This window comes from Pundamilia nyererei, unplaced genomic scaffold, assembly GCF_000239375.1.
Source record: "Pundamilia nyererei isolate P.nyererei 1_Seehausen unplaced genomic scaffold, PunNye1.0 scaffold00307, whole genome shotgun sequence".
Classification (NCBI taxonomy): domain Eukaryota; kingdom Metazoa; phylum Chordata; class Actinopteri; order Cichliformes; family Cichlidae; genus Pundamilia; species Pundamilia nyererei.
Genome location: NW_005187708.1, coordinates 227,565 through 237,704, shown reverse-complemented (window position 1 = coordinate 237,704; position 10,140 = coordinate 227,565). Strand labels below are relative to the sequence as shown.

At 50.1% G+C, this 10,140-nt stretch overlaps 1 protein-coding gene across 1 annotated transcript in view; it reads right to left on the bottom strand.

Moving 5' to 3' along the window:
• The window catches only part of lamc1 (laminin, gamma 1), a 44,720-nt gene extending 36,763 nt beyond the window's left edge, over positions 1-7,957 (bottom strand). The window contains exon 1 of the mRNA XM_005751361.2: positions 7,241-7,957. Coding sequence (XP_005751418.1) covers positions 7,241-7,616 — 376 coding nt within the window. The 5' untranslated portion in view covers positions 7,617-7,957. The remainder of the gene's footprint in view (positions 1-7,240) is intronic.
• Between the last annotated feature and the right edge of the window lie 2,183 nt (positions 7,958-10,140).

Here is a 10,140-nt window from a genome sequence, read left to right as displayed (position 1 = left end):
CCCGCCCCACACCCACCCACAGGGCCCAGTTTCTTGTTCTGCACCAACATTTCCTTTTAACCATTTACACGACAGTTTCACAGCTCGCTGGGCTCTGCGGCCAAGTCGCCCTCTGCGGTTACATGCAAGCAGATGGATTTTAGGTATTCACAGAAACTGTTTCAGAGAAAAGTTACAGACGAATGAGCCAATCAGGAGAGCCCACGGGCTCAGAGTCCGTCCCACCGTCTCTGAGAAAAGAGCGGGAATCACAGAGGGCTAAACATCCAAACATCATCATCATCATATCTGTGACACCAAAACGTCCTCAGGACGCCCGACCTCAGCTGAGGTGAGTCCGATCGAGCGGCCGCAGGTTTCTATTAAAATATTGATATTTGGGGATAAACGCAGCATAAACCAAGTTTCTGTCACAGGCGGCTGAGACGCCGGCCCCTCCCCCAACACCGCCGCCTCCTCCACGTTAGAAAGCAGAGCGGAGGTTTGTGGGTTTGGAGGAGCCGAGGCCTCCTGCCTCTGATCTCCTGATAGGATTCATCCTGTCTTTGATGGAGGGGGATGGGAGCTCATCCCAGACTGTTTAGGTCTGAGGGAAAGTCTGAATTCCTGAGATGACTGACGGTTCAGAGCTGACGGTGACGCTGCCGAGGAAGAGGAGGAAGTGCGGTTTCTTAATGCGATCTGAGGCAGCAGCCGGCTCGAGGTGACTCACATCAGGCAGCGCGAGACGGCGCCTCGGGCTCCAGACTTTGATTAATCCGTCCGGAGTCGTCAGAGCAGCTGCTCGGCAGGCGATTTAAGAGCAGCTAAAAGACTTTCTGTTAATGAATGCAGAAGAAAACACGGCGAAGGACGGCGTCACGGACCCGAATGTCAGCCAGTGCTTCCTGTCACACAGCCAGCCCACTTTGACCTTTAAACTGTGGAGGCTCACGCACGTGGATATGACATCACACCACGTCCGAACATCACGGAGCAGAAACTCGTGTTGTTCTGTTATAGAAGGACGGCAGCAGAATTCAAATATTCAGGTATTTGTTTCAAACTATGGCCAGAGAAAGCTGACCCACCTCTGAGAGGTCAGAGGTCAGAGGTGACCAGATTCGATAATCCTGTGGATGCTCACATTGATTTTTCTTCCTGCTTCTCACACTGAAGCTTTTCTTTTGTCTCGTACGAGCAACGTGAATCTGGACAAACGCCAGTCGAGCAGGCGGCCCGGCCAATGGGAAGAGAAGCCGTTTGACTGCGAGCACCAACTGTGTCGCTACACCGCCCGGCTGGAAATCACACCCAGAATAATAAACACAGCTGACAGCCAACTGCGACTTCAATACTGCAACTGTTGCTTTCCAGAATAATAAAAGTCAATCACTCCTCCAAACAGGAACGGTGCGAGGAGGCGATCACGTGATTACAGCCCCGAGGTTTGAAACCACGTCCCATAAAAACCTGATTAAAGACACTTTCAGTGTGGAAGCCTCTCAGCTGCCGCTTCCCTCTGAGGGGAAATGTTTTCCCGTCTTATCTGCAGCAGACGAGTCACCTTGACTTTCAGCCCGAGATGTCGGCGCTTCGGCTTTAAGCTCCAAGGTTACGAGATATCAGATGGGCCCTAAACGCCTCGCCTTTCAACCTCGCAGACTCGCTTCCTTTTTGACCGCCGTCTCTGCCGATTATTTATCCTCTAAAGTTTCAAACTGACCTGGATTACAGCCAGCGTTGGCTTTAATCCAGTTGACAGAAACTGCAGTTCCTGTGCCGTCCACCAGAGGCTCCAGCAGCGTGTCGGTGGCCACAGACTCAGCTGTAGATGTGACAACTCTATGAAACCCATCTGTTTAAACAGCATCGGGGCTTAAAGTTTGGATTCTTAGGGGCGTGGCCTGTTTGACTGACAGGTAAATGGCGACACAGGCGGCTGTAGCTGCTAGTTGTCTGCTAGCTTCACCAGAACTGGACCTCTGCAGCGTGTTTGTGCTGTTGGAGCAGTTTTAATGAGTTTTTTATTGTCTGAGCTCTGCAACTTCACCACCCAAAGCTCACAAATGATTCAACATCTCATTTAACTGTGAAAACTAAACTTCATGAACATGTTTAACACAAAGGATGGTAAAGTTCTGCTGTTGGAGGTCATAAGGTCTGCAGGTGACCATCTCTGCAGTCCGACCAGACTCCAGGGAGAAAAACACTCATTTTAGCTGAAACAGTTGAGCCTGAGAGGCTCGCAGCACAAACATCAACCCAATAGAGGCACCTGCAGCTTCCACGCAGAGCGACGCGAAGGCTTCAGTGTGTAAAGGCTGTTATTTAAACAGGAAGAGGTAAAAACACCAGACGGCTGAACTGCGCTTCACCGCTGACGTCGTCCACAGCAGCAGATCAAGCTTCGCTTCAAAGATCCAAACTCTTTGGGATTAAGTTAAAGAAAGCGAGCTTCCTTTAAGACCAGCGGCCTGAGCGTCACATGCAAACAGCTGGCCTCGCTCCGACCGTCTGGGGAGGGGTCCGTTACTCGCTTCAGTACCCGAGCGTCTCTTTGAAGTCTGAACATGGACGCCGAACATCAGTGAATTCATCAAAAGATGAAAAACTCGGGAATCTTCAGAAGCAGGAGGAAGATTTAAACTTAACCTGTGACTCTGAAGAAACACCTGACGGGGGTTTAAACGCCTCAGGCCGACGTCTGCCACGAGGCCGTCAGACCAGAGGGACCAGAGGGGAAATTTAAAGGTAGTGGAGGGTTAAGGGTGGCTTTGGGCTGGAGGTCTCTCTCATCAGCTGCAATGAGCCAGCAGCCATCGTCCAGCTGTGCAGCTCTCGTAATTGCTCCACATCCCAGTTTCCCACGCTGCGCTCATTCCTGAGACGCCAAACAATGCCCCCCTCCCCCTCACTCAGCCCCAGCCTGGTATGATTTGCAACAGCTGGACACTGCAGAGGAAGAAAAACGTCTTTTGATGGCAGGTTGGGAAACAGGGTTTTCCCACAGTGCACTGCTCTCTGACTCACAGCGAACAGACGCCTCACACATCAGCTGCTGTGGAGCGATCATCATCATCGTCATGTTCAGCCGAGGATCATCAGATCCAAAACGCAGCCAACTCCCAACATCTGGATGTTTGGTCTGCAGTGTGAAAGAGCTGGGGTGGTTCGGCATCCTGGGTGAGGCGTCTCACGTCCAGGAATCGGACCCAGGAGACACTGGAGAGATTTTATTTCTCGGCTGGTTAGGACCGCCTCAGCGTCCCCTCAGAGCAGCTGGAGGAGGTGGCCGGGGAGGTCTGCATATCTGCTGCTCCCACAACCCCGAAAACGTCAGAACAGATGAGTCATTATGAATCTAACAAACTGCATTTACTGAACTAACAGTTGGTTGTTTTGGTTTTTTTTTTTTGGGGGGGGGGGGGTAATCAATGGTGGGAAGAAGTGGAGGTGGGACACCAGAGCTGGTGTCTCAGATTCTCTGATGCACCCATCACCTGGCTCCAAATCACAGCCACAGAATTTAGTCGCACACGTGCTTTTATTTTGACAGGATTCTTTACACCCTTCCTGTGTCTGACTTCCTGGCCTCCTCACCTGCTCTGGGCACCGCGACGCACCTTCCACGCTTATGCCGGGTACACACAGGGAGCCCCCAGGAGGAAACAGCGGTACTGAACAGGCCAATCACAGCCATCGTGGACCGCGTCGCCCATTTTTCTCCTGAAGCGCCCGACAGGTGACGGCACGCGGTTTCAGAGGGTCTGCGATAAATGAGACCTACACTGAAACTTTCACTCCAGGCTCAGAAAAGCTTTTCTAAAACAGCGCTGCTCATCTCGCCATGGTAACCACCAATCTCTGCTACCACAATAACCACAGAAGAAGAAGCGACAGCGAGTGACACCAAAAGCCAACCGACACTTGAAACCTCAGACATTCAGTAAATGTTGTTTCAATAATAGCTGGAAGCCGGTTTGGTTTCAGCTAGAAGGAAGTTTCCGATGTGGCGGTGGAGGCGGGCTCGGGGGGGGGGTCACATTAATATTCAGCTCTTCACAGCAGAGGAATGTGGAGGGTTTGGAGGAGGAGCCTTCGTGTACGTTAGGTCATCGTGTACTGAACAAACTCAGACAGATGTGATAAAGTTCGTTTAATCAAAACGTGAAGAACCGAAACGTTTCTCCCTCAGTCTGTTACAGAAACCCACAAAGCTCTTCTTTGACCAGACTTCATTCAATTTTTGGTTAATTCTACATCAAACATTTGCCGTCAGCCTGTCCTGTGAAGTCCTCGTGCTGGTGAATCCAGATAAATGAGGGGCCCCTCTGCATCCATCTGCACGGGGTGTTCCTCTTTGTGGGTCTTTCATGTCGCCCTCATCGAGTCGGGACATGTCGCTTTCCCGCTGCAGACGCACTGCAGCACATCAAAGAGTCCCCACACACACACACACACGCACACACGCGCACGTACGCACGCACGCACACACACGCACGCACGCACACACGCACACACACGGGTTTCCTGAGATTAAGCTGCAGCTTTATCATCCGCACACTTTAAACTCATTCGCAGGTTTGGAGATGAAACACGAGCGCGCTGCGAGCACTCGCCTGCGTCTTCACCGACTGCGTTACAGCACGAGCTGATTTCTAATCCTCTGCTCAGATTTCACTTTTGCACAAATTGAAGCTCATTCACTTAAATTTGATCCACCTGTGAAACAGCTCAACGAAGCTGCACCTGACGTCGTTCATGCGCTCTTTACAGGCTTCGGTAAGAAGATTAGGAGTGATGTTACTGCAGACATTCAGCTGACTCTTCCTGAACCTTTAATGTCACGCTCCATAAAGTGAAGCATCAAACCTGCTCTCAGCATGAACATGAAGGACCTGATTCTGTGTTACAGCCAAAGCTGAAGTGAAGACTCGTAACGTTGAGCAGAGATGACTCAGACAGTCCTCTGCTCCGTCTGAGCTTCCTGTGAGAAACGACTGTATTTAGGAGATCGGATCAGCAGGAAATGACCTCTTCACTCTGCGTTCAGGAAACTCAACGAGCTGTTCAACCATCAACAAACAGCCACGCGATGACTTCCTGAGAGATTAAAACCTGAGAACCGTCAGCGCGTCCTGAGGTTCAGGCGTCTCGAGCAGAGGAGTGACCAGCACCACCAGCTGCTGATGGTGTAGGTGGAGACGGGACTCTCTGTGGAAGGTGCTGGAAGCAGATGTGTGTCCAACTCCAGGCCTCGAGGGCCGGATGTGATTCAGGTGTGTTGACCCAGGGTGAGATCTAAAACCTGCAGGACACCGGCGCCCGAGGCCTGGAGTTGGACACCCCTGGTTAACAGACGTGCACGCCGGTGCGCTCGTGGACTCATGCGTCCGTCAACCAGCAGCACGCCGACCTTCACAACTTCTTCGAGACTCCTCAGTAACACCCTGGAGGCTGAGCTGGGGGCGCTCAGGTGCTCACTGCCTGCTTTCTTTGCATGGATCCCTGGACTGCACAGATCTGTGCCACAATGACTTCACACACCTGAAAGCGGCAGAGCTCCGATCACGCAGCGCCGCGGGCCGAGAGAAGGCGGCGTGTAATTAAGGCAGCAGCACCTGAGGCCACAGAGAGCCCAGCTCAGCTCCAAGCAACGGCATGACCGAAGCCCTCAGGAATGTGGAGCACTGTTAAAAACAGAGGAGGCCTCAGGCGGCAGAAATAGACAGGTATTTTTAAAAGGCCGAGTCAGGAAGACTGAGACGACTTCCAGCAGACACAGATCATCCTGACAGATCTTACAACAGCTCAACCCAAACCTTTCACTTCACATTCAGACGCACAGCAGCGACAGGAGGCAGCTGGGAGCGTTCTCCTGCACCTCACAGTCGGTGCATACTTCCTGTCAAATCAGAAAAAAATGCTCTTCAGGGTTAAACTTTTTCATCTAGCTTGAAAATATGCCAACATGAAGCGCACGCAGACTGAAGGAGGGCTGATGCAGAAGAAACGCAGCGATGCAGAAATGACTGAGCTCATGAGCTGCAAGAGCTCAGCTGCAGTTTATTTACGTCATCCTGTTTAAACAGGGAGGATGAATATTCCCGGGGGAAGCAGGAGATGCGGCTGAAAGAGGTCAAAATAGACCCTGAGCATGTCTGAGAATCATAAACACCAACAACTGAAGCCAGTGCTGGTGGTGCGTTCAGAGGCGGCTGGGACACCGAGCTGCCAACTCAAACCATGAGCGAGCAAATGGCACAGACGTGATGGAGACCCAGCACGAGCTCCACCTGCTTTCAGTCAGGTCAGAAAATAGCTGCGACCTCCCCAAACAAACACACACACACACACACCTCTGATTCCAGCGCCATCTTAAAAAATAGAACTCAAGTAAATACAAGTAGAATGTCATCTCTGACCCTGTTTGACGTCATACTACTTCTCTCCTGTTGAAGAAAGTCTCACCAGACTCCGTAGAAAATTCCACAGATTTAAATGTTCCCGGAGCATTTCCACCCCTCACAGCTGTTCAGCGCGCTGCACTTAGAGCAGAAGCGCCAGGTTTATAGTGTAATTCTATTAAACAGAGAGTGCTTTGATGTGCTGACTGAGGCCGAATAAAAGAGAGGGACCGGCAGATGTGTGTTTGTGTCGTTTCGTGTGGCAGTTTTAACAGTAAAGAAAGAAACACGAAATTTACATTTTTAGGTGGGTTCGGCTCAGCGGAGAGGAGCGTGCAGGGGGTCAGACTGAGTAGAAAGTTTGAGTACACGGTGGTCACGTATGCCTCTCTTGTTTCTGACTGTTTGAAGCCATATCAGGTAATCAATCTCCCCCAGAGTTTCGCAACTTCTTTATTTCCCAGCCAGACTCCATAGAAAATTACACTACTTTAACTTTTCCATCCAGTTTGCTTCCACCGCAGATTTTCATCTGCTTTGGAATGTGAGGACGTGCATTCAATTCGTGAAACAAATACTTCTCCAAACACACACAGAGCTCACTGAGCTGCCCTCGGACCTAAAGCGCAGAAACTCGCAACACTAAATGTGGGATTCCGTGTAAGACTGTGTGGTTTGAGTGTTTTGACTGTAAGCCGAATGAAAGACTGACTCATCCAGATGCGTAAACATTTGTGTCTGTGTTGGTTTGTGCAGCTGTTTTCAGCGGGGAGGAAAGAAAAGCTTAAATGTGGAGTTTCTTAAAGGAGGTTCGGAGCGGAGGTGAGCGCGAGAGGTGTTCGGGGTCTTACCGAGGTGCAGGGTGAGGTTGATGGAGTTCGGGTACTGAATCCCCGCCAGCATGGTCTGGCTCTGCCACCAGGTAGTGTCCTGCTGGTTGTTGTAGTCGGTCAGGTACGCGGCGCCGTGGTGGTTCCGCGGGTCCCGGGCGTCGCAGATGTGGCACGACTTGGTGACCCCGGTGGCGCCGGTCTGCACGCAGTACTCCTCGGGCGGAGAGCCGCAGGTATTGGTGGCCACCACCGTCACGTTGAAGGCAGCGTTGACGAACTCGGGCATGCAGCGCTGCGGCCAGTCCCGCTCGTCCGAGCACTCGTCCATGGCAGCGCGCACGCACAGCGCCGCCGCCCAGCTCAGAGCCACCAGAGCCCGGATCACACTCGGCATTTTTCCTGCCCCCTCCGTCCTCCCTCACGATCAGAAGACTGCGCGCGGCTCCCTCGCGAACTCTCCTTCAACTTTTCAGAGTTTGCAGAAACTCCCCGGTTACCGACATGAACCGTCTCCGGGCAGCGACTGAAGCGTAGGGCGGGTGTCTCCGTCCCGGCCGCCTCCGCAGCTCGTGTCCGGCTGTGCTGTGTACTGTGTGGGGGTGTGCGGGTCTGCGCTCGGCCTCAGCTCTTTGTGTCCGCCGCCGCCATGCAACAAACTCCAGCAGGAAAAGACGAGAGTCCAGACTACACCCAGTGCGCTACTGCGCAGCTCCGAGGCGCAGAGGACCCTCCGCCACTTCCGTCACAAATCTGCAGAAAAATCCTCGGAAATCACAGCGCGAGCCACTTTTTCACCTGCACACGTCCCGCAGGTGAAAAAGACCCAGAAAAGGCGGTGGACACGAAATCATTTCAGCATTTACAATAAAAACGCGCTTGTCTGACCCAAAGAGCAACTTTGAAGCGCTAAGAACAGAGTAAGGAGTTAAATATTCAGGTCAAACACGAGTCTGACGAACAGCAGATCACCTGACCTCTCTTCTTCATCTTAACAATTTCACTTATTCATCAACACGGGCGGACATTAAGTCTGTGTGTCCTGGGGGGGGGGGCTTCTCTAAACATTCCCAGTTGCTTTCCGGTGAAGGTGAGATTTTATTTTTAATAGAAGGAACATCTTCACTTATTTAAAGACGAGAACACAGACGTCAGACACCAGAGGTTTGTGTTGACAATCCAGATCCAGACTTTGTGTAAGCTGAGCTCAACAAAGCCTAAACCCCACTCAGAGAAGTTAATCCAGACTTCCTGCTTCAGGCTCTGAGCGAGCTCCAATAAAAGGTCGTTTTTGACTCTTCTGCATGTTTCTGGATGTTTGAGGTGATGTCTAACGCAGTCACAGTCATCACCACAGAAACACAGAGAGCTTCTCCCAGCTGCTGTGGCACATTTCCACAGCAGACCCTCTCAGGGACCTGCGCCCCGTCCTTGTCTCAGACAGGACCTTTTGCACATTTAGTTCACGTGTTCAGCACAGAGCCATGTCTAAAGGAAAACCACCGAACCTTAAACTGCGACTTGTATCAGTGGAGTTGGTGCAGCATGACTGGCACTCTGAAATTAGAGGAACTTTGAGATTAATCCTCAGAAAAATACAGAGTCTGGTTTGTGGGGTTTTCTATGAGGCGCCTTCAGACTCTCTTGACTTGAAAATGTAAATTTTTTTCTTGAGCTTCTCCTGCAGAGAATCCACGACAGCAGCTCTGCAGGACTCACAGCACATTCAAAGTGATCGTTAACTGAGTAAAACACAGAGGACACAGATAAACATCAGCCCAGAAAATAAGATAAAGAAAAACATGTTAAATTAATATATTAAAAAAAAAGAATAAGTAAGAAAGTAAGTAAAGTTTATTCATTTAGCGCTTTTCACAGACAGATAGTCACAAAGATTAAAATAAACAGTACAATCAATGGACATTATGCACAATGTAAAAGGTTTAAATGTAAATTAAAAATGGGAAGAATAGAAAACACGTAGATCAGCAAAAGGCTTGTTTAAACAGGAAAGTTTTAACTGCTTTTTCAAAGAATCCACGGAGTCAACCAAACGTAGAGTGATGGTAAACTGTTCCACAGCCGTGCTGCACAGACTGAAAGGCTCTGCCCGCTTCACTCGTGTTCGAGGAACAACCAACAAACTCCGCGTCTGTGCGCGTGGACGACGAGCAGCGGCGTATTTTGTAAGAAGCTCGGATGAATAATCTGGGGCCGTTTAGTGCTCTGCATGTTAAAACAAGAATTTTAAAACGAATTCTAGAATCTATTGGGAGCCAAAGAATATAAGACGGGAGCTAGAACGAGTTCGTGGGCTGGCTGCTGCGTTTTGTATCACCTGGAGGCGAGACAGAGATGACTGATCCAAGCTGGTGAACAGGGAATTACAGGAATCTAAATGCATGAGTGAGTTTTTCCAGTTCAGCTGCAGAGACCATAAGTCGTACAACACACAACACTTGTGTGTTGTTCAAACAGCGCTGTGTTTACTGCAGTCTGTGGCGTCATAATCGTTTGTGGATTATTCTACATAAAAAATGTGGAATTTTCTGAAAGTTTAATCCTGGATTTTTTAAACTATCCCGGATGAATATTTTCTAATGAACATTTTTATTGGTGGTCCTGATATGACGTCATAGTGCCAGTAAATTCATAAACAAAGCAGAACAAATGAAAATATGTATACAGGTGAAATAAACTGACTAAAGACAAATATATAAATTATTTGCCAAAAATAAAGTCGCTGGCCACTTTATTAGGCACACCTGCAGATATCTAATCAGCCAATCACGTGGCAGCTCAGTGCATTTAGGCACGTAGAGACCTTCTGAAGCAAAAACCGAGCATCTGGATGGGAAGACAAAGCTGCAGCAGCTGCGTGATGATGTCATGATTACGTCATATCAGACCAGAATCAGAGG